Genomic DNA, 26104 nt, shown 5'->3' with positions numbered 1-26104 from the left:
ACACTCTATATTTTCCTCTCTCCATAGTAATTATCCATATACTAGATAATTTGCTTATTTATTATGTTGATTGCTGATCGTCAACCTCCTACTTCCCATTTAAGCTCCTTGAGGTCAAAGTTCTTTCTTTTTTCTTTTTTTCTTTTTCTTTTTGGTCTGATTGTTTTTAATGATGTATCCCAAATATAGGACAGTATCATGAATATAATAAGTGCAAGGAAATATTGAATGTGTGGATGGATATTAAGTGTATTTCCTTGTTGTGTATCCTGAATCTCTCAAATGGTTCTATTTTAAAGGGAAAAATAGAAGAGTATATTTATATTTTTATAGATATGGAACAGATATTCCTTCAAAGACACAAGCCTTTGTAACAACTTCATGACCTCCCCACCTTCCTCCACTGGAAGGCTGAGGATGTGGCCTGGACTCTAGACCAGGGTATGGTATAAACAGTGAGGTAGAATGACTCCCAAAGGACAGAGGTTTAACTGGACCTTATTTTATTGAGGAGGAGGGACTTGAACAGAGGCAGTTTCACCTCTTTCCCAGGTGAACAGAGCATGTAAGAGGCAACGCGTGGCCGGGTTTGAGAGCACGGTGAGACAAGTTAGAAGAGTGTGAGCTCTGGGCCAAAGGTAAAGAGGGAACTTTTTTTTTTTTTTTCCTTTGGAATAGACTGAAGTTACAGGGACATTTTTAGCCATGAAATGAGAATTTCGGAGAATGTTATCATAATGATAAACAAGGATGCTGAAGTGTGCTGTATGGTGATATTAATAAGTTTTCATAGAGAACAAATTCTTTATAAGACATAAGAGCCTCAGCCTCTACTGGGTAGGTACACTCAGGCCTTTCTAAAACAAGTCATGCTTGGCATGCACCCTTCATGCTTCTGAGAGTATCCTGGCCCTACCGGACAGGCAAGAAGAATTATCGGTTTCCAAAACCAAATATACTATTGGGTTTGTGCCAATTTTTTTAATTATAATTAAAATTATAAATAAATTTAATTATAATTTAAAAATTATATTTTTTAATACTTGCTAAGGTTTTTTTCCAAGTTATTTAAAATTTATCAAGAGACTTTATAGTTATTCTTGGATTGTAATAATTTTCAATGGAGGGAAGCAATGAACATAATAATCCAAGAAACAGGTACAATTAGTTTTGCAGAATTTATAGACTTTGATCCTTTTCATTAGTTTATCATCAAACTTAATTGTGTTCCTTTAATAAATACTTCTGAATGAATACTTAATGTTTAGTTAAAGTGGAGTATCACAAGTTTGACAAAATTGATTTTAAAGAACTAATAATGTACATTCAGATTTTTATATGCAAACTACAAAATTGTATTTTTTTTTCCTAAGTGGGTGTATATCTATCCTAATGAACCTATTGGAAGAAAGTACACATAAAAAATAATCTTAAAAATTAACTAGAAATCCTGTCAAATATATTCAATTTTTATTGCTTTGACATACATGTGGTAACTCTAATAAGCTGCAGGCTAAAGTTGTTAAATACAGATTTTTAAAATTTAATTTAATTTTTTTTAGAAAGACATTGTGTCTTCACCGATCAGAAGTCTTTTTTTTTTTTTAAGATCTTATTTATTCATTCATTAGAGACAGAGAGAGAGAGGCAGAGACACAGGTAGAGGGAGAAGCAGGCTCCATTCAGGGAGCCTGATATAGGACTCGATCCTGGGACTCCAGGATCACACCCCCAGCCAACGCAGGCACTCAACTGCTGAATCACCCAGGCGTCCCTAAATACAGATTTTTAAAGGATTAATTTTCATAGACAAAATACTCGTACATTTATTACACTAAGTGTACATGTTTGGTACTTCAAAAGTGCCTTAAAGACATTCATTCTCCCCTTGTGTGTATTAATTACCAGTTCATCATTCTAATGATGCTATTCCTTCCTAAAAATGGAAAGAATCAGAGCCTACTTGCACTCACAAATGTTAAAAGTGGATGCTGAGCTAATGACATTTGCTACTCAATATTTTTTTTAAGATTTTATTTATTTATCCATGAGAGACACAGAGAGAGGGAGAGAGATAGGCAGAGGGAGAAGCAGACTCCATGCAGTGAGCCCAATGTGGGACTCGATGCTGGCACTCCAGGATCATACCCTGAGCCGAAGGCAGATGCTTAACCGCTGAGCCACCCAGGTGTCCCTGAAACTCAACTTTTAAGAGTAAAACATTCTTTCCCCAGTGTGTATCTCACTTTGCACAGCTGAGGGGTTGTTGGACTATGTGAGAGTCTTTGAACAATCCTGTAGAAGAAGTCCAGGTACAGATTTACTGAAGATGACAGGGAATTGGCAGGTCTGTCATAGCTGATGTGTATTATTTAGATTATAGTACCTGGGAAGAAAGTTAATCTTCATAATAACTTCTAAGCCTTATTCTGCTAGCCTCCTTTTTAAAAAGTACATAATTCCTCCACCAAAAAAATGGTTCCAAATGCATACATTTAACTCAGAGCTCAAAAGATTAATAGATTTTTTTTTTTAGTTATCACAGAAGAGCAATATATGAATGGGAGAGGAAGATAATTTGAATATCAAAAAAAATGTAGTTAAAAATGAATACTGCATCAGCCATAATGTCTAGTGGCTTTATGTGGACTATCATCTCTAATTTTGGAAAATCCTTATATCCAGAGGCTAAAACTGAGGCTTACACAGCTTAAGTAACTTGCATGGGCTCATCACAGTGTTGGAGTCAGACTCCTATCCTGATCCTCTACTTTCAGCTTTCTAACTGCCTCTATGCCTTATTTTATTAGTTTATCTAGCATAGAGTCAGAAGCAAACATTTAAGGAAGTGATGTACTTAGATTTACATGCAGAGAGGAGAAGGGGACAAATACTTGGGACCCTTTCTATGTGCCTGACACCATGCTAAATATTTAAGAAATTATCTCAGTATTTATCTTTATACTCATATTTGGTAAAGCCTTTATGAGAATGTAAGTTCTGAGATTTGTTTGGAGTCAGGCAACTGAAGGATGAAAAATAAATAAGAGTGATTAAAGATTTGGGAAGTAATCCTTCTAATAATAGAAGAAAGCAGGAAGTCTTATTTGTTTAGAGAAGAGAACATTAAGGAGAAAATTACTATTAAGAGTGTCTAGATGTCTATAAACGCATTTATAAATGCATGTGAATAGGGTTTTGTTGTTACCTCGGGCCAATGTAAACAGGAAGGAGGCTAGATTGCATGAGGGGAGATTATAGCACTCATGAGGAGAATCTAGCTGAGAATTAGCAGTGAGTTAATATTTATTGAGCGCCTACTATCTACTAGAAGACCAGAAGACTAGGGGCAGAGATAGAGATGGAGATAAACAAGTTATTTTAGGAAAGAACTTACATCAATTCTCATTCCATTCTGCTCCAGTGTTTTCCTCAGGGAAATAAATACAAATTTATAAATATATGTGTATATAAAGCAAATTCTGCATTCCAATCTGTGAGTTATGTGGAGTTGTCCCTATTTTTAAAGGGGTATTCAAAACTCAGAAAGTTTAAGAAGTCTCCCCAATTTCACACAGCAATTAAGTGTGAGTCAAGAGAGGCAGGCGAACTCTCAGAGGGAAGGAAAAGACACAAAATTGAGAGTTAAAATCTGAGTTCTGGTGTGGACTTGGCCACTTTCCGTCATGTGATTGTAAGAAAAACAATTCCACAAACTTCAGGTGCTTTATTTTTAATATAAAATAAGAGCACACACACCCAGATTATTGAGAAGCTTAAATGGCATGGTTTCAGTGAAAGTATTTTCAATCAATATGAATATAGTAGCTCTTTAAAGGATTTATGAAAGTGTGGACTTCCTTCTTGCCATATGGTTGTAGGTTAAATTAAAGGAATCTAAGTGCTCATTTTTAAATCAGTAACGTTTTGATAAAAAATTTTTAAAACTTGCTTCTGCCCACATGTTTTTGTGTGAATGCTTCTCATCTTCATATTCACATGCAATATGTTAATCTTGTCATTTCCTATTTCTCTACTAGTCCATACTTTGCATTAATTTTGAGAGATTTTAGTTATCTAATAAGAAAAGAAATAGTAGGTGTCACATTATACTGCATCGAATCACCACCTACCCAGCATTCTTTGAGGATATGAAAAAGATGGCCATTGTGATATCCAGGTATCTGTCCGTCTTTATAAAAATGAGTCAACTGAAAATAAAAGTGAACAACGAAAACTACTTACAATGTCAGAGACGTACAGGGTGGGTCTTGGGCTAAAAACTTTAATATCTCTTGTAGCTCTATGTTATTCATTTATCATATTGAAATTAGAATTGTTCTTGTAACTCCCATTATGGGAAATCCCTAAGAATTTGTAAACTGCGCATAGACCCAATAATCAGATTAATCTAATCACCAGTCACACACAAAAAAAATGCTTAAGTCATAAATAGCAAGAGAATCCATTGATTGTAAATAAAGTAGAAGGGAGACATTACAGAGCAATTTCACCCAAGCAAGATAATTAAACTCAGAGATACTGTTTCCTGTTTCCCTGGTGTAAACAACAAAGCTGCTCCACTGGCCTCTGCACAACCTGGATGTCCCAAGGCCACATCCCTCTTCTTTCCTTCCACTTTCCCTCAGGAGAATTCTGGGTCATAAAGAAATGAGAATTGGTATAACTTCTTTCCTGAAAGGACTTGAGCTTCCTCTGTGTTGACATTTGTGTCATCTTATTATAAGACGAGCTAACATCTATTATTAATTGATGCACTAATTAAAGCCATACTTGCAGTTTCCATTAGCTTATTCCCTAAATTCTCCAGAGTTGGCTGTCTGGTTTTAATCAAAACCAAATGGTAGTCCAAGTTCCCAGCCTGGAGCAGCTAGGAGGAAGTCATTCAGTGGAGGCACAAGAAAGCAGAAAAGATAAACAGATGATAGTTCACAAAATTTGTGTCGGACAAAGGATGCAGATACCGTGAGCCGCTTTGGAGATGTGATTCAGGGACTCTGTCATGCTAGATGGAAGAAGTTGCAAGTGGTTAATGTCAGCAGGACTGTAATAGGATCAAGATGGAGTCTGTCTTCTGCTTTCCCAGCACTGTGTTTGTGTAACTGGAGGATTCTGACTGGAGGTAACGCTGCATGTGCCATGACATGAACTACTTTAATTCTTTGAAGGATTCCTGGGATTGGAGAGATTTGAAGACAATGTTCTATCTCCTGGCTTCTTGGGATTTTACTTACAGATCCTCTCAGGTACTGTATGTGGGGCTGCAGCATTGTAGATTGTAAGTAGAGTAAAAAAAAATAAATAAATAAAAAAAAAAAAAGGTGTTCCTCTTTGGGGGATGACAGTTTTAAAACTCTAAATTCATCTCCCTCTCCTAAGAGATCTTTTGAAAGGAGAACGGGCAAGGGTATTTTGAGTAAGCTGTGCATATACATTTAATACAGTGGGGAAGCTGTAAAGGAGGGAGAAAATTGTTTTCCCCACCCCACCCCCCCTTTTTTTTTTTAATTCATCAGCAGTGGGGGATAGAGAAAGCTCTAGGACTTTATGACTCTCCAGCTAATCACCTCAAGAGCTTTGACAAACTCACTTCAGTTCTGTGTAAAATCAGAGCTCCTCAATCGCCCAGGCGGGCTCTGCTCTGCCCCCCTCCCTCTGCTTCGTGCACTCTTTCTCACATGCACTACTCAGAGGCAGGAAATGCTTCCCAGGCAATCTGGGCCTGCTTGTGGAGGCCCCTTTCGCAAAACATCAGTCTGAATTTAGTGGACAGAAGTCACCAGGAACGCCTTGACAGGCTCCTGCTTTAGCCAAGGCTCCCTCCAGCTGCAGAGGGTGTTTTTGTTAGAATCACACTCTGCGTAGAACTGCTTAGAATAGAGCCATGATCTCAACCACGAAAATGTGAACGTATATTTTGGAGGACCTAACGGGGACGGACTTCTCTCCTAGCCTGAGTGTTGAGCGATGTCATGCCTGGGCGTTTCAGCTCCTCGTTGTCTAGGTAAGACGCTGTGGACTCTCTGCTTTATATTTCCAGGCAGGCTTTGAAGAGGCAGAAAGTTGGACAGAAATGTTAGCATCTTGCAAGGAGTGGTGGTTTCCTAAGTCTGGGAGCTAAGCTCTGAAATTAGAAGTGGAAAATGTGTAGGGAGGAGAAAACTGCGAGTCAAATTGTTTTAGCACAATGTCAGTTCTAAAACAGGCTCCAGAGAGATTTTACTCTTTTCCTCCATAAACTACGATTTTATTGTGATCCCTTTTTATCTTTACTTTCCCTTTTTTTTTTTTTTTTTTTATGAATTAGACCAGGTTTCCTATTCCAGGGCATAATACAAAACAAATACATATTCTCACACTTAAGTGTGAGGTGTAAATGATTTCTTTCGATCCCCCCCTTCCTTTGCCAACAGGGAGAGTCGATGGCACCAGAGTGGCTTTTCTTTATAATGAATCTCCAAAGAATATTCTATGTGTCATGTAAAATATGAAGATTGGACTCCTCAGTGTTTCCCTAAACCAGTTTCAATCACAGTGCAGGCTGCTAATGTACAGCTTAAATGTTTCATTTAAAAAAAAAAAAAAGAGTCAACACATGAAACTTCAAAAATTATTTCTAGCCTATATAGTAGTTAACTTGATTTTCAAAAATTTAAATATTAGAATCCAATTTACTTTATATTTACTTTCCTGGATTTACTTCTCATGTTATACTTGTGTTGAACATTTTTGAAGAATTGAAGTAAATCTCAATGACAGCAACATTCAGTATTATTATTTTAAGGCAGCTGGAAATCACTGCAATCACATGAAAAACCAATCGTATATTCATAATTCATATAATCATAAAATTAGATTTCCACTGGGCTCTAATCTCTTTAAGGTATCTTAAATGTTTAAATGTGCTATCTATGAAGAAAGAAATCTAGCAATGACTGAAATAAAATGGACTTTTTAATGCATAACATACTGTTGCATTTATATTTCTGAAGATTTAAAAATGAAAATAATTATTTTATAGAAATTATGTGGAATGGTATGTGAAAGGGATAAATATTCATGTGTATTTCCAAATCAATTAGATGAACACAAAATATAATAAATGAAAGATGAGAGCTGTTTGACAGTTGGATCATAAGAAATCAAATGTTTTAATTCTAAACTTTTACACAGTACAAGGTGACCATTTGTGGTATTAGCCAACTTACTATTGAATTCTATGCTAGAATAAGTTATTTTAGTATATTTTTAACTATTCACTAACAATTTAAGATGTCTTAAAACTTTTAAATATGATAAAAAATCTTTTGTTCAGCACATGCAAAATAAAATGCTGACTTATCTAAATTATGATTTGGTAAAATCCCTGAAAAGAATTTCAAGGAAGGAAAGAATATAAGAGATCACTTCTTCAAACACTGTCCTGAGGTTGACACAAGGCAGCTGAAAAATGACATTCAAAAGTGACCTGTCCAAGGTCACACCACTTGCTAGTGGAAGAGATCACAGTGGAGTGCTCCTTCATAATTCAGATATCTTTATACTACTTCATCTTGTTCTCAAATAATAATTATGCAGAATGAATTATGAATATATCCAGTGGAAGGCTAGTTTTAGACAGAAACTGTAGTACTTCTTTAAAAAATAAGAAAGGCTCAAAGCTACTACCCATGTACAGTATGGACGGAAAAATCATGATTTAAAAAAAAAAAAGAGCCAAATTCACTAAGTAATGAAGTTTTCTCAAATGTAAAACTTTTCTTACGCCTTTGACAAACACTTCAGTGGGGTAACTTGTTGGTGACTGTTTTATTTCATGTTTATGCCAAGAAAATCAATCCACATGCTAATAATTATAATAATTTTAAACTGATGTGTCTTAAAAATGTAGGGCTAGAAAGGAGCTTGTCCGACTGATATATTCAAATGCTATCATAACAAATCTATCCTGACCAGCGACGTTCAGAGATTTTACTACCCCACCTCAGAATCGGTTTAAGGATCTCATGTACCCAGACATTCTTTCTTTTATCTAACCTAAATCTCTATTGCTCTAGCCTATTTCCAGTTTTATGGGATTTTCCTCGGTGGAAATATGGAAAATCTAAATGAACATATGAAAACATAAGTATACATTTGTGGGCCAAATAAAGCCAATGCCTTTCATCTTCCCTTGTACAGCTTATTTTCAATCCTTTAATTGGTTCATATATCTACTCTGAGCCTTCTACAAAGTTTTTTAGTTGTAGAATATAGAATTTCTTACAGTATATAAATAAATGTCTGACTGGTAGAGTGTAAAATGAGAGAGTTGGCTGCTTAAGCTGTATCATACTTCATATATGACAACATATGTTGCTATGCAACCTGAATACTGCCCTTTCCAAGGCAAGAAGCTTTCTCATAAAACTAATATATGTCATTTCTACTATATGCCATTTCTTAGACAGAATGTGTGTCATGATCCTTTCTTTTCCCCATTTTTATGAACTAGATTGAATTTCCTGATGTTATTACATTTAAAAGACACTTCAACACTTTCAGTGTCACCATCCTACACAATATTGGAATGAGGAGTAAATTCAGTAAAGCAGTAGCCTATGTAACTGACTGCATGGTTACTTAGAGAACCAAGCAAAAGAGAATACATCATTTTATTTTTTTTTCTTAAGGATCTTATCATTTCAAAGGATGATTTTTCTGACCACGTTTAAACCTGCCCATACCATACACCTAACTCTAAAGATTTAGGCATACTTTAATCTCACTCATAGAGGATTGGGTCTTCTAGGCTTTAAACAAGTTTACATTTGGGACATTTTAACTTAATCCTTTGTTTTGATCTTGTTTCTTCTTGAAGAATGAATGAATTAGTGTATTATCTTACAATAAGAATCTTTCTGTAGAAATCACCACAGTACAACAAATTTCCAAAAAGATAACCTAGATCTGGATCAGAGAATTTTATTATGAAAATAGAGAAATGCCAGTAATTGTACATGCGAATTTAAAGAGGATGAGAGATTTGAAGGAGTTGGCATGACTGTTGTACCCTCTTTCCCCATATGAATGATAAGCACCCTAATCCCACAACTTAAACCAAACAAGACTCCAGATTGATTTTGGTGTTAATATAGGAATGCAGCATTTATTCCATAGTTCTATTTTAACATTAAGTTGCTAGTCAGTTCACAGAGTTTTGAGAAATAGATGGACTTAGTTTAATTGAAATTAAACAGAATAATGGTGAAGTGTGGACCTTGAGACCTAGTTAAAAGAGATTATTGATTTTAATTCAGTAGATTATAGAGTTTGTAAATCAATTGGAAAAGATTAAATAAGGGCAGCCTGGGTGGCTCAAAGGTTTAGCGCCGCCTGCAGCCCAGGGCCTGATCCTGGGGACCTGGGATCGAGTCCCACGTTGGGCTCCCTGCATGGAGCCTGCTTCTCCCTCTGCCTGGGTCTCTGTCTCTCTTTCTCTCTCTCTGTGTCTCTCGTGAATAAATAAATAAAATCATTTTTTTTAAAGAAAAGATTAAATAAGGACTCCATACAAAAAATAGTGGGAAGGCGCTGTAAACACAGTACATATGAATGTGCTCATTAATTAAGATAGATGGGTAGAAAAAAATTACCATACTAGTTATATATGTAAAAAGGTTGTTTTGTATTAGACTGGATTAACCAAGTGTTCTAGCAATACAGTTCAAATAATTCAAAGAGAACATCAGTCCAATAATGGAAATGAGATAGAAAGGAAGTAGGAGGATCAGAGAAGTTTAGAAATTCAATTGTTTCTTTTTATTCTCAGCAATTATCAAGATAGCCTAACACATCAGATGCTCTCCATACCTGTTTGTCAATAAATGTTTGTGGACTAAATCAGTAGGAAAGAGGAAAGAAAGGAAAGCAAAACTGGTCATAAAGAGTGGGATTGTGGGACTTTTTTTTTTTAAATTTTCCAGACATCCTGTGATGATAGAATATTTTTTACAGGGGAAAGAAAATAAGAGGTTGTCAAGAATCGTCAGAGCCTGAGGCCAAAGGTTAACAACATTCTCATAAGATGACATTACAAATTCATTAAAAGCCAGAAGGAAGCATGAGCATCCAGAAATAGTTTAAAATTAAAATTTACATGAAGCCAGTGACAGCAGAGCACTAGTGAATTTTCCACTGTTTAAATAGTATGGTGTACTGAAAAGCTCATAAGCAGAGTCAAAGAACCAGCTCTGATCTGCATCTTTGCCACTTGATGTTCTGTGATTTGAAAGATGCCCCATAATTACTTTGCGCTTCTGCATTTTATCAGTAAAGTGAGGAAGATAATGAAAACAGTTATATCCCTGGATCATTTTGAGCATCACATGAGATTTTATATAGGCAAATTGTTTGCAAATTGTATAACAGACAAATCTGTTTCAAAAAGCATAGGTCGGGGGATCCCTGGGTGGCTCAGCAGTCTAGCGCCTGCCTTTGGCCCAGGGCACGATCCTGGAGACCCGGGATCGAATCCCACATCAGGCTCCCAGGTGCATGGAGCCTGCTTCTCCCTCTGCCTATGTCTCTGCCTCTCTCTCTCTCTCTGTGTGACTATCATAAATAAATTAGCATAGGTCAATTAGTCAAGGAAGAAAGACTCATGGTGTTTCATATTTTGGCCAAGTCACTCATCTATATTGAAACAACATGGGCATGCAAGGCATAGTGCCAGCTCATACTCAGCCATGGATTCTGCAACTAAGATCAATGAAAACCAAAATAGTCATCGTTGTCAGCAAGAGCAGCATCACCATTAGCATCATCATTATGTCCCTGAACATCTATCTAGTGAATTCTACAAGATGCGATGGATTAAATGTTCTACACGTATCATTAGCTTAGTTTTATTATTTTAGCTTAATATTATTATTTTCCTTTCAATAACTTTTCACTCTTCCCTTTATAGAGGTGAGAAAACTGAGGAAAACAAAATTTAGGTGACTAATCCAAATTACTGGCGGGGGGCGGGGAACAATGGTTCTCTAATAGCCATCTTACCTTCACAAAAAAATGGAGATAACTTTTGCCCACTAGTAGGTATTTGACCTTGAGCTAGTTACTAAGTTCTGCCAAAATTATCCCTATAAAATTAGGGCAATGATAGCAACTACTCCATGGAGTATTTATGAGTACTATTACCAAGGGAGATAGTATAAATACAGTACCTGACCCACAGTAAATGCTTAGTAAATAGAAGTCCTTTATTACTATTACTATTAGAAGTCCTTTATTACTATTACTATTATCATGATCATCAACAGTTTTCAATGTGCCTGCTGTTAGTTGGGTATAGAGAAGAACATGTGGTAATAAAAAGCAAGCTCAACTGTACATAGATAGGAAGACAAAATAAGATGAGGATTATAGATATTAAGCACAGCAGGAAAAGTTGATGTCAGTGGCATCAACCCCTGGTAGGATGCTGACGTAATAGAAGTAGCTAAGTTCCTAGTGATTTCGTGTTCCCAATTTCAGTGAAAGTCATACTTATTTGAATCAGTGAAATCTCAGTATCCTGTTGGCACCTAGGAATCCAAGCACCTGTGTGGTTGTAGCCATATCTCTTATTTGCAGTTGGTGATTACTGTGTCTACCGTTAGAGGGTTCTTAGAAATGATAGCAAAGCTAAAAATAGAAAGTGACCACTTAAAGCAGAGACACATCTCACCATGCTGATGATAAAGCAATATAATCCGTGTCCCTTGTTGAATAGAAATGTTGCTCTGCCATTTAAAAAAAAAAAAAAAAGCAACCAAGCTCTTGATGACAAATTTAACTCTAAGCTATTTCCTATTGCTTGAAAAATTTCAACTGAAACAAGTTCAGAGCAAAGGCAATACTTTTCTTTGGTTATGAGGGGTTTTACAGGAAAAAGATAGGAGGGCAAAAAACCCAAATGGTTAATTATTAATAAATGTATTTGCAGGAATATCTAAGATTCAGTGCAGCTCTAAAGGCTCAAAGGATTCTGCATAGGATTGAACACTGTCATTGAGAATACAGTGTACTTTTAAAAAGCAAAATAGAAAAACCCAAAGAAAATACACATACCTAGAAATTATTGTACCATGATGCAATATTATTCCCCATGACTGTGTTAATTTTGGGATCTTTTGGAATCCAGTTATCCCCAAAAAGGTCTTAGTGATATCTGGCAAATATTATGAAGTATTCCAAGATTTCCTCAAATTACATGTGGGTTACTTAAGAAAATGTTAAGAGAATCTGCAGACCTCGTTGACCTAAGCTATAAAGTGGTAGTAAGTCAAACACTGCCAGTACCTGGGCTCCTCCCTGCAAAAAAATTAGAAATTACTGAGGCTGCATTACATAGCAAGAACCTGATGATAAAAATAGAGCACCACAGAGATAATAATTTATAATTTTAGAAATCTTTTTAATAATGAGCTGACTTCTAATGAATGACAGAGTTAATTTTCAGGTTTGTCTAATTCCTGGAATCTTTGACTCTGAAAGCTAAGTATAAGAAAAAAATTTACCAAGCTTAGTAAAGCTGAGATATACATAAAAATAGATAAGTCTTAAAAGAATATTTTTAAATTGGGTACCTGCTTCTTCCTTTTTCTTCTAAAGACCAAAAATGATGGAAGCTTGGCTGTGTCTTTGGAGAAAGTAATATACTTCTTATTCCGCTTAGTTCATTATAGGCAGTTTATCCTATGATTTACTATTTTTTTTTTGATATCCAGAAAGCCTAAATACATGGAAGCTATTTCATATATATTATTTTAAGCTTCACTAAACAATTTGCCAATAAAGAATTTCAATAAGAGTTTGTTTTCCACAGACAGCTAATGAGGCATAATGAGTAAATTCCAACACCTGACAAAATATGTGAAAGTAGATGGATGATGATTTTGTGAAGAATCAGGACACAGACTGCTACGAAAGAAAGAAAATCTGCGTGAAATCATATGAAGAAAAATTCACGCATCATATTATTAAGATCTCTCTCTCCTAAAGACTATTTCTAGCCCTGTCCAATTTGGATTAGACAGCATGAGTGTTTTAAAGGAAAAGCGCCAGTTGTCTTCTACTAAAAGTTGGCTACTCTGACCCCTGACTAGACTCATAGAAATGCTTTTTAAAATGTGTTATCTTTTTGTGGCTATTTGTTCATACATTTACATAAAGGAATTAAGAAAAGTCATATCTGCCTATGCTTTCTTAGTGCTCCTGAGCATCTTGAATATGAGACATCAGTCTGGCAATGAAAAGCATTCCTTTTCATGTTATTATTGAGCTGGGGAACAGTGGGAAGTTGCCCAAATGTGCACAGTTTGGTTTGCTTGGTAATTTGTTCCTTGACAGCTCCATCAAGAAAATGAATTTCATTTTGGCCTCTGCAAATGCTCACTGTAATGAAGATTTCCTTTGAAACTAGTGAGCCTACATTTGAAGAACTGTATTAAGTTGTGGTCATGTCAATGTTGTTGTTTCTGTTCCAGTTGTCTAATTCAGTTCATAAGTGGTTTGGGGGCACTTTCTACTTGCAAATGTGACTCCTTGAGAGTAGGCTAAGACACATTAAGATTTCAAATCCTGATAGGGTGTTCAGATTCTCAATGTCTCCGTTTCACTGACTTACCATATTAGCAACAAAGTGGGTCAATGTGGAAATGTTCTTTTCTTGGTTCAAATGCATTCTTTCTTCTTGCAAGAGTGCATTTTAGAGAGCTGAAACTTTTGAATTAAAAGGAGATTATTTTCCCCATATCTTCTCTTCTTTCCCACAGTGTCTGAGAATATGCCATGTGGTAGATATTCCACATATATATGCTTTAAAGCAGTTGTAGAAGGAAAACATGACCTAGAAATTTAATGTGGGATGGGTAATTAAGAAGAAAGACCCTCAAGGAAACCAAAACAACTGTGGCCACCTAAGGAAAGGGAAAAATAAAGTGGCAGTACTATTATGTTTTCATTTTCCCTTCCATTAAATACATAGAACCTGTATGAAGGTGTTTAAAAACAGCCTACGAGCCAATCACGTGTGTGTGTGCATATATACTTATTTTTCAAATTTTTATCTATGTATATGTATGCATATGTATGTCTATGTATGTCACCTGTGTTCTGAAAGGATAAAATGAGATATCTACACTTAAAGTTTTAAGGGGTTGAATGAGAAAAGTTGCCATCTTTCCAAGTACTATGATGAGGTGTCCAGGAGAAGTTGCAATATAATGCAATGGAGAATTCCTCTTTTCATATTCATTTACTCAATTAAGGTTATTTGCATCTAATTTTCTGTATCCTAAAACTTCTGTTAAGATAATATTTTAGAAGGCTATAGCTAAGAGGATTACCAAGAATATTTATCTTGACTTGCAGGAGTTCCTAAAAGGGTCAGGGGAGGAAAAAGAGCCATTAAAAAAAAAATCACTGAAGAATCTGATAGAAAACTACAGGACATTTTTGGCCCAAAAATGAATACCCAAACTGGCACCTTTATTGTGCTAATAGAAGGAAGAAGATATATGTGTACTTGTCAGGGGGTGATATAGTGAGTGGGGAAGAGAATACAGGGAATATTTAGGTCCTATTGGATATATTGCAGAGGAAATGCAGACATATTTACATATCAACTTAATCTTAAAATTACTTCTCTGGAACATATTAAAATTTAGATTAAATGTAGGTTATTATTTAAGATGCTTTCTGAGATTCAGAAATTTTTCTTTATCTCAAGCAAATAACACAGAATTATAATAATTTAAGTTTTTTAGCTATTTCTCCTATTATTTCCATATTTCTAAACAATGATTACACTATTTTTTTTCCATTTTAGACATTTTCTGTTAAATTTCTATTATAGAAAATGAAGAGTTAGCTCTCTGAGACTATTCTTCCCAGCATCCCTAACCCTATCCCCTATAAAAATTTTATGCTTCAAAAAATAGTTGCTTTCATAATTTTTTTATTAAGTCCATATTTACTGCTTGCAGTATTTGGCTATCCAAAAATTTCGTAGCTAAGCCAGATAGTGTACTATGATTATATTTCCTTTCTTTTACAAGCCTGTTTCTTGTAGATAATAATTGATTTTTAGTTTCCTATATAATTATTACTACTTCTTTCATCTAATATCATCCAACTTTATTATAAATTCTTCTCAATGTGATCATATACCTCATATAATCAATTATCTACATGTGTGGGTTTTTTTTTCCTTAGAGACATTTCTTGTAGAGAACTTTAGGGTTTATGTGAAATGATTGCCCACTAAGTCTGTAACATAAATTTTATCCTGGAAAGCCTATTCCCTGGTTTTTGTGTTGAATTGCTGAGTCCCTTGTTGCCATGTCTTCTTCATTTTATTTATTCTCTTATTTGGGTGGAACTATACTTCCAGCAGCTTCTTCAGCAGATGAGAAAAATTTTTAAGGCTCTTCACATAATTTTAAGGTAGAAATAATTTCCCATCAGAATTTTGAAGATATACTTGACTGTCTTGTTTCCAATTTTGCTATTAAAAAATCCAATAATATTGAGATTTGTAATAAATAATATATAACCTCTTTTCTTTCTCTCTCTGATAACATTTACATTCATTTGCTTACCTCTAAAGTTCTGAAATTTCATAATAATGTTTCTTAGTGTGTTCTATTTTTATTTCTTGTATCACTGCATACTACACAGATTCCCTTGAATCTGAAGACAAGTCTGTGAAAATCTGAAAAAAAAAATTCTTTTTAGGGACACCTGAGTGGCTCAGTGGTTGAGCATCTGCCTTTGGCTCAGATCGTGATCTGGAAGCCTGGGATCGAGTCCTGCATCAGGCTCCCTAAAGGGAGCCTGCTTCTCCCTCTGCTTATGTCTTTGCCTCTTTCTCTGTGTCTCTCATGAGTAAATAAGTAAAATCTTTTTTAAAAATTTCTTCTTAAATCTCTCCCCTCAACTTTCTCTGAATGCATTCAAGAAATGTGATTCCTCTCCAAGATGTCAAATGGGTTTTCAAGTTGCAGTAATTCTCTGGAGTTTATTGTTGCCTTCTGCTATCTTTCCCAAACAGGTGATTTAGAACAGTGAAACTCTGAACCTCAGCTCTCATTTGATCTAGAAGTCATGGAGGCAGGAAATTTACCACAGAGGACTTTATTTAGGGGTTTTCTCCTCTGAAGCATTACCTAATGTTTCCATCATCCCACACCACTCACTGTTTAAAAAGAAGGAAGGAAGGAAGGAAGGAAGGAAGGAAGGAAGGAAGGAAGGAAGGAAGGAAGGGAAGGAGCAGAAGGAATGCTGGAGGGAGGAAGGGAGGGAGAGGAGGAAGGAGGATGAAAGATGGAGGGAAGAAAAAAGGGAGAGAGGGAGAAAAGGAAGGAAGGAAAAGAAAGAGAAAGAAAAGACAAAAAGAAGGAAGGGAAAGAGAGAAAGAAAGGAGAGAGAAATTGATGACCATCTGCTTTATGTTAAACTTTACATGGTATTTGTGGCATGAGAAGACTTTTATTTTTCTCTACATGAGTTTCTCCTTTTTAAAAAGATTTTATTTATTTATTCATGAGAGACACACAGAGACAGAGGCAGAGACAGAGGCAGAGAGAGAAGCAGGCTCCATGCAAGGAGCCCAGGGCAGGACTTGATTCTGGGACTCCAGGATCACGCCCTGAGCCAAAGGCAGGTGCTCAACTGCTGAGCCACCCAGGCGCCCCTACATGAGTTTCTCCTATAAAACTGTAAGCTCCTTTAGGAAAGGTGGAATACATTATTTAGATTTTTATTCCTAATGTTTAGCAGAGTCTTTGAAGAAACAAGTATTGAAGAATTGATCTTGGCCAGGCAATGTTGCTGCCAGTTCTTCAATACCGCCCATTCGATTTCAGCCACAAGTGCTTTATTTGCATCATGTTCTCTCAGACTATAGAATGAGCAGTGGTGGGATGCCTGGGTAGCTCAGAGGTTAAGCGTCTGCCTTTGGCTCAGGGTGAGATCCTGAAGTCCTGGGATCGAGTCCCCCCCGTCAGGCTCCCTGCATGGAGCCTGCTTCTCCCTCTGCCTGAGTCTCTGCCTCTGTCTGTGTCTCTCATGAATGAATAGATAAAATCTTAAAAAAAAAAAAAAGAAAAGAAAAGAAGGCAATGGTGATTATCATTGGGATCTCCTTCTCTAAGGACAATTACCAAGCCAAAGTACATAGTATGTGTTTATTTCAGAAGCAGGTGCAAAGGAAAGCATGATTGTTTGATATGAGATATAGGTCAGTGATTCTCAAACTAGAATGTCTCCAGATATTGTCATTTAGCATAATAATGTTTAATTTCATTTAAGTTTAAAATACTGGGGCAGCCCAGGTGGCTCAACAGTTTAGCGCTGCCTTCGGCCCAGGGCCTGATCCTGGGGACCCGGGTCGAGTCCCACATCTGGCTCCCTGCATGGAGCCTGCTTCTCTCCCTGCCTGTGTCTCTGCCTCTCTCTCTCTCAGTCTCTCATGAATAAATAAATAAAATCTTTAAAAATATATACTGTTTAGCATAAAATGCCAATGTTAAGGAATGGTGTTACAAAATGAACTCAAGTAATAAACTTGAAATTCATTCGTGTTTAAACATTTTATGCACTAATATTACAAAAAGCAAATTTGGACATTTTACAAACATTTTCCAGGACTGTTACATAATTAGAGGTATATAGAGTCTCTTGTAATATTAATATAGTGGTGTTTGAACACATGCATTTAAGAAGTGAAAAATCCCCATGGAAATTCACTTCATAAAATCAACACCCCACAATGACCTACACTTTTCCAGATCCTTCATCCAAATCCTCAGGAGCTGAGCTCATTCTGAATGAAAATGCACAAAAGGATTATCAAAAAAATGTAATGGAAATTTGCAAAATAGTCAATAGTTAGAAGTACAGTTAGAAAGAGAGCAATCTGGTGAGGAGACTGATAGGGAAAAATCAGGTCTTTTACAAAGACATCTCAATATTATAGGATGGATTATAATCAATTCAGATGATTTAGAAAATGACGCCAATATGCTCAGATGCAACTGACAATTATCCAGTACTCCTTCTTAATACTCTGTTCAGCCATTAGATCGTGGAGGCAGATTTTATCTTATAAATAGAATTTAAATAGGAAGTGTGAATAACGAAGTTTGGAGAGAGAACATTTTTAAAAATCTGTCAGACCATAGGATATGGAATGAGCACTGAAAATGTAGAGGTGATGGTCAGAAAGATAATCAGGATAATTATGTCTTTAAAAATATAGACACTATGCATTTACAGGAATGATTTGGAAGTGTTCAAAGAATCTAAATGAGCAGGACAGAAGGAGTTAATGCTTCAGTGTGTACACTCTACCTAATTTACAATCTCCCTTTGCAACTAGATGGCTTCAGAACTTGTTGAAGTGTCTTCCTTTGACATTATAAAAACACTAACCTATTTGCCAAAGTGGAGTGAAATAAATTAATATGGGAAGGTCCTAAGGGTAAAACTTTTATGTAATCTGTCCCCCAAGGAGTTAATAAAACTCCATTTCTTTTTAGTAAAAAAAAAAAATGAATCCAGAATTTAATCTCAACTTAAATGTAAATGTGGCTTAGGAATTACACAGTAATACCACTTGGCATTTCTTAAGTTAGCCTGCTCTCTCTCTATACTGGATAAAAATAAAGAAAAGAAAGCATCTAAAACAGAACCGCCCTATTACAACCCAAATTTGCCCATGAAAGCAGAAATTTTCTGGCCTGCGTCTATGCGTTTTTTCCACTTTCCGTAGCCTCCCACACTATAATGACTTATGCATGGAATTCAGGGACTTTATATTTTCTTTTGAGTGCAAAATGAATGCCAACATGGAAAATGTGCAGGCTGACCATTTTCAAATGGTCACAGACCTTTGAGGGAACCAGATAGCATCCAGAAAGATATTTGGTCAGGCTAGGGTACCAAATTCTAGTACATGCCTTAACTCCGCTGGTCTTCACAGGATGGGAATATTTACCTTTCTGGCAAGTGCTTAGTCAGAATAGCTTGAAATTTTTGGTAGGGATTCAGAAGCCTTTTCAATAGACTGAAGTGACCCAAAACCAGCATAGCAGTTCATCTTGTTTATGGCTGAGATCAATAAGCCAATCCATTTATGTGCTGACATTTCTTGTGTAGAGGAAAAACTAGAAGTGTCTGCTCTTTGAATGGGATTTTTCTTTTATGGTCCAATAATTTGGTTTCATTATGGAACAACATTTGGATTAGTCCTTTTTTTAAAGTTCAGTTTACCTTGGTATAATTTGTTTCCTTGAACTAAGGGTTTGAATAATTCAAGGCAAAAAAAGGAGAAGGCTACCTGGAATGTGTTTATAATCTACCTTATCTTAGGGCCTGGTTTCCTGGTTTACTTAGATTTTTATGGCCAAATTCTAATAGACGTATACAAACTAAACGCCTTAGAAGCGAAAAAGAATGCTACTGAAATTTCTGAAGAATTGTACCAATTATTTTTACCATGTTCACATCTTCTTTTTGGTTCACTGAATTCCTGCATGAGGAGTTCACATTTTATACATACTTAAAGCTATGTGGAGCAGGGCACCGGGGTGGCTCAGTGGTTGAGCGTCTGTCTGCCTTTGGCTCAGTTCATGATCCCGGGTCCTGGGATGGTGTCCCACATTGGGCTCCCTGCAGGGAGACTGCTTCTCCTTCGGCCTGTCTCTGCCTCTCTCTGTGTCTCTCATGAATAAATAAACAAATAAAAATCTTTAAGCTAGGTGGAGGGGAGGGGCACAAGTAGAAACTCATTCCATGGAGACAGTGAAGTTTGTTGGCTACCTAGTTAGAAACAGGACCTGGTTTGAATCCTGGTTTACTTCCGGGATATATGACCTTGGGCAACTTATTCAATGTCTCTGAGCTTCAACAAAATGAGCTTGCTAGCTAGTGGTAGCAGTGATCCATGAATGCAAATGTATTTATCCTAAGGCATGGTCAATGGTGTGTGTTATACTTTCTTGTGAATTGTGTGTTAATAGGAGCTAAACTAGATTATTCCATGTTTCTTAGTCACTCCCTGGAGTAAATACATCCTGGTAGTTTGGGATCTGTATTAGCTCTTTCCAAACTAAGACATGTGCTGTCTCTATAGCTCATGTCGTGCATGAACAGTTCCCTGGTGGCCTCTGCTGTGATTCAAACCAAACAGCAAATAGATCTTTGTAAGATCTTGTGTTCACAAAAGTGGAGCAGGAAAGCATGTATGCGAGAGCAACAGGTTTCTTCTAGGTGAATTTTGTTAAGTACTGCAATGCAAATGTGTTCTTAATGGAGTTTCACACATTCAGTACTTGGATCGTCATTCATTAATAGGTCAATCAATTCAGCTGCATTTCAAGTGTTGTCAGTGTTTTTGACCAGAAATATTAAATGCAAAATTTTGTTCTAATACTATGCTACTTCTTAAAGAAGTAACATCATTAAAGCTAAGGAATAGAAGCTTTTAAAATCTCTTACTTAATCTGTTCATAGCACAGATTAAATGTGCTCTTTTCTAAGATGTATTTTGGTTTGTTAATGATTATCTTGAACTATATACATATATTTTTTTAAAAATTTAATAGGTGGTGAAATGACAAAACGCTCTCTTCTTCGACCAGTGGATATGAACTCATCTTTCATCAAGTCCCATCTCCTTTAGTCTCATATGGAACATATCTCTCTATCTGTTGTCAAACTACGATGACATGTCTGTAGCTATCAGAAAGAGAAGCTGGGAAGAACATGTGACTCAATGGATTGGGCAGCCTTTTAATTCTGATGATCATAACCCAGCATGTCATCATGGACTAGTAGCTGACAGCTTGCAGGCAAGTATGGAAAAAGATGCAACTTTAAATGTGGATCGTAAAGAGAAGTGTGTTTCACTACCAGACTGCTGCCATGGTTCAGAGATGAGAGACTTTCCTGGGAGGCCAATGGGTCACATTTCAAAGGAGGTGGATGAAAATGACAGCCATGAAGATGAAGATCAGTTTCTTTCTCTGGAGGCCAGCACAGAAACACTAGTACATGTTTCTGATGAGGATGCCGATTCTGATCCATATATTACAGATGATAAGCAGATTTTAACTACCCAAGGACATAAAATATCAGACCAACATAGCAGCAGAGGAGCAGGCTCCTTAATAAAGACACTGCCCATCATGGAAGGTAACCAAAGTAACTCCTGGAGAATGGCTGGTGGAGCTGACTTAGGACTGGTAGAAGAAAGGGGAGAGAAAAAAGTTACTGACATTGTAAGCAAAAGCCTGGAGCTTTGTAATGATATAGGTTTAAGTGAAATAAAAGATGCACCTCACATAAGTGCATGTGACTCTTTGACTGTGAAAGATATTGTGCCTGAGAAACAATTGTTTAATTCTGCTGTGATTGCTCAGCAACGGAGGAAACTTGACTTCCCTAAAGATGAACATGAAAGAAACACCTGCAGTGTAGTACAGGATGAGTTCTTGGCTGCTCCTTGCACGGACAGAGGACTGCCGTTATTAAAAGCAGATTCTGGAAGCTGCCTTCTGCAACCTCCTTCCTGCCCTAGTGGAATGTCAGCTGAAAATGGCCTAGAGAAGAGTGGTTTCTCAGAACATCAAAACAAAAGTCTCCCAAAGGTCAACTCAGGAGATGGCATGCAGTGTTTACACTTAAAGGAAACTCTGGCCACCCAAGAACCCACAGATAACCCAGTCAGGCTTCGCAAAAGAAAGGTAAGACACATGCACAGATTATCTGGCTTTTGGGATTTTATAAATATCCTTGTTGCCATCACTTAGTATTTTGCAAGGATTAATGACATGTAAATGCTTCTTTTGCCTTATATTGTAGCTGTATAATTCAAAGAATATCTTATTGTACAAATCATCAAAATATACAAAAACTAAAATTTATTAATAACCTATTCAGTTCACTAATAGAATTTATAATAGTTTGTGAACATTGTATTTTGGAATTGTGTTGATGACAAAATTGGTTTCATTTCCTCCTTTTGAAATTAAATAGCCACCAGATAGCTCATAGGTCAAGGCATATCAGAAGAGTGTTCTCTAACTTTTAGAAAGACAGAAAGTCACAGTATTTACTTTATTTAATGTCAATTATTTGGGATTTTTTTTCCCTTTTTTGTTTTTTTTTTATTTTTTTTCCCTTTAAAAGTATGTTTTATCATAATTAAAGTGCTATGAATCACTGTGAATAATGACTCTTTTCACATACAAAGGCAACAATATCTCAAAATATGCTGATAAAATTTGAAATAATATCTTGACACATTTGCCATCAATAGATGTATCAATCTTTCTGTAACTCTTAACCAAAAAGAGCCAATAGCTGAAATTATTTTTTCATGCCAAACTCCCTTTGACTAATCCTGTAGATGCCATACTCCTCTAAAAAGTTTCTAAGTGAGAGAAGCAAAGACTGGGGTTACATGAAGCATGGTTTAGCTAGGAGACTTGGCCAAAGTTTTCTTATCTTTGGGATTTTCTCCAAATTTTTCCAACAATGTAGTGCTTTTGAATCCTAATGTAAATACAAATATAATTTCTTCTGTAAATCCAACATGGTCATTGGTATTGAAAACTCCCTGCAGATTGGACAACATCCTTCTCCATCTTTTGATAAAATATTAATTCTTCATTGCAATTCTCCTAACATAAAACCAGTGTTCTTAGTTCTGTTCAACTAGGGCTATTGGCAAGGAGGAAATAAATAATCTCTAACTCAGTGATTCAAAAAAAAAAAAAGTCTGGTTTCCATAAACTGTGGTTTTGCTAACAAACTAGATCAGTTTGGTTTAAATGAAGTCAAAGACTTGACAGCAAAGATCAGTGTGCTTGAACTATATGACAACAGAGAATTCCATGCTTCTGGCAAACTCTTCCTTATATATTGTATTAAAATATTAATTCTCCATAAAGTTGTTATGATTGGCATGCTTGGGTCACTTTTTCAGAAATGTGCATTTATTCTATCAAATCTGTTGGGAATGTAATAATGACATAAGAAATTATTAACTGACCTATGACACAGCTCCCCTAAAATAAGACAAACCCTGCCCAACTGCCGACAGAAACATTAAACATTCCAGAAACATATGCTCACCACTTGGACATTTATATCAATACTAAGAATGCTGGAAAGAATTTGCTCTTGGACATGTCGCTATAGCATGGTTCCATTATGAGAGCTGTAATTATAACCTATTTACAAGTTCTAACTTAAATATTCTATTTTAAGCATTTCGTCATTCTAAAGTGTTATGGCACTGTCTGGTGGAATATTTGCTTTGACTCTATAGCATTTGGGATGCTTTGTAATAAGAAGATTAAATGCAGAATTTCAAGTTTAGAATCTACTCTGGAAAAGTATGATTATGGGAAGCACTTATAATCAAAGTCTTTAGGAATTTCTGTTCTATTTTATACTGAATGAATATTAAAATATTTTTGAATTGGCAACTAGCCATTTTAGAACTTTACCAAAGAATATGGTAAAAAAAATCATAAAAATATATGGGCAGAGATATTCACATTATATGTTATCACAAAAAAAGAAATAACCTAAATTTCCATCAATAAAGAATGTTTAATTACTGTCTATTATTGGAATGCTACGTAGACATTAAAAAGATAGAGTGAAATCCATGTTCATTAACTGAATAATGCTCATTATATGGTGTATCTGGGAAAAGGCAGTGGCAAACCACTTTGTATAGCACATACCAATCTTGTTTGACAAAATCTGTGTATATAGATATAAATATTAATAGGGACAGGGGTATAAATCTCTTTACATGATTAAATAAGATGATGAAAATTCTGACTAAATAGGCATAAAAGGTTAATAGCAGTTACTTTGAAAGAATGGAATTAAAAACATACTATATGTTGGCAAATAGAACTTGAGTAAAAAAAGGTAATAAAATAAATAAATACATAAATAAATAAATAAATAAATAAATAAATAAATAAATGTATAGAAGCAAGAGATTCTCACCTTTTATCCTATATATTTTTTATGAAAGTTGATAAAATTATGGATGAAATGCATACAATGAACAGAAGTACAAAAACAAAGTAATATTAGATACATAAACTATTTGGAGTATTTTCTGCATGGCACAAAATGACCCTTTATATAATTATTATGATTATCATCACTTCCATTAAATGGAAACAAGTATTTGTAAAGTCTTTCAAAATATCAACAAGAGTTGCAATCAGCTACTCCATTCCTAATGCCAGTGAACATCACTTAAAACAGGTAAACTTCTTGGAGAGACACACAAGCCACATTTTCACGTCTAAGGTATTAGGTACTAGATGCTGAAATGAATTTGCTTAATTGTCTATATCTGTAAAACTATTCATCAGCCATGGTGACAGCTTTAAGATTAGTGCATGGAAGGTGAAGTAGAATATAAGCTAATGAAATTTTGGTGAGAGAACTTTAATCAACTTATCATCCAAAGGCCATGAGTAAACCAAATCCTTCACTGAATTTATGAGCATGACTTTTTTTGAGGGGTAGGGGTCAGGGTATAATCAAGAGTCTAAGACTTGGGAAAAAAAATGAAAACTAAAGTAGAGCTTCTAAGAGTGATCCTCGGAATGTACTGAAATAGCACTGTACTAGAGATATCATTGTACTCTAGATATACATTATCACTCCTTGAAACCTATAAATCTTGGCAGGCATTCATTGTTTTGCATGATGTATTTCTTGTTGTTTTCCAGTGTTATTTCTGGCCACCAAGGATAGCTACACATATATTTATTAAGAGTCTCAAGAGAAGAGGACTGCATTTGTAGTGTATATAAATATTAACTTTTAAGCTAATAATTCTAAATATGATGAAATATATCATTAAATTGAAGCCACTGAAATCAAAGGAAAACCAAGTAGATTAGGAGCAGACATTAGCAAATGAGTCAGAAGGCCGTGTGGCATATGACTTGCGCTTATAGAGCGTGGGTGGGTCTTTGGGGTAAGGCAGCTGGTTAAGAGCAATTCTCAGAGACAAATTCCACAGAAATCTGGAGGAGGGAGTCAGTCTAAGAAGTGGTCTCTTTAAACCAAATGAGATGTGAAGATGGAAAATATGTAGGGAAAGACTTGAGGTTAGACTTTTTTAAAGAACTAGTGTATTTGTTCTTGATGGTGGTTAGCTAATTAAAGAGAGTCCAACATTCAGTCCTCTCTAGAGACTATTTAAATTGTTCCCAAAGTTTTGCATAACCATAATAGTTATATAAATGTATGAACATATTTTTATTTGCTCACATAAAACATAATCCATATTACAAAGCAATATAAACTGCAAAATCTTATGCAAAAATGATCTGAGCCTTGAGAAGACACCTAATTCCATATTCAAACAAAAATCTCACATGCCAACACTAAATTAAACTGTATCTTTTATGCTGTAGTTTTGACTGCTATTGTAGAAAACCAGCATAAAAGTGGCTTAAACAGTATCTTTTTCTCATATACACATAATAGGTGAGTATAGATAGTTCTGGACTAATATGTAGCCTCTATATTTTCAAAACCCCTGGCTCCTTTGATCTAACTGTTCTACCATTTTGATCCCTTATCAATTTTAAAGTCAATGGGAAGAGTTGAAAGTGCAGGAATGAACACACCCCTGTGTAAAGGCAGTAGCCAGAAGGGACACACTTCTTTTTCTCTCATATTTCATGTGCTAGAATTTAGTTCCATGACCACACCTAGCAATAAAGCCTAAGAAATTGAGTCTGTATTCTGGGTAAGCAGGTGTCTGCTAAAATTTCTATTATCAAGGATGAAGGAGAAATTTTATATTGAGTGATAACTCATAATATTAAATATGTTAGGAACAACACCCTACCATAAATTTATTCCAGTGTATAACCACATATTGTGAAAGGAATAAACAGTCTGCTATATGTTCTGTGGCATTTTCTATAATTTTTAAAATTTAATTTCACACTACAGAATACCTTTCCGTGGTAGGAAACAATTCAAAATGATGATGACC

The 26104-nt window shown here is 35.6% G+C and overlaps 1 protein-coding gene across 1 annotated transcript in view; it reads left to right on the top strand.

Annotated features, from left to right (window-relative positions):
- Window positions 1–5707: 5707 nt before the first annotated feature.
- Window positions 5708–26104, top strand: part of DLC1 (DLC1 Rho GTPase activating protein) — a 411515-nt gene continuing 391118 nt past the window's right edge. Inside the window, 2 exon segments of the mRNA NM_001313797.1 lie at window positions 5708–6025; window positions 20655–21794. Coding sequence (NP_001300726.1) covers window positions 20778–21794 — 1017 coding nt within the window. The 5' untranslated portion in view covers window positions 5708–6025; window positions 20655–20777.

The sequence above is a fragment of the Canis lupus genome, chromosome 16 (assembly GCF_011100685.1).
Source record: "Canis lupus familiaris isolate Mischka breed German Shepherd chromosome 16, alternate assembly UU_Cfam_GSD_1.0, whole genome shotgun sequence".
NCBI lineage: Eukaryota > Metazoa > Chordata > Mammalia > Carnivora > Canidae > Canis > Canis lupus.
The sequence above is the reverse complement of the archived record's forward strand: the minus strand, read 5'-3'. Positions and strand labels throughout refer to the sequence as shown.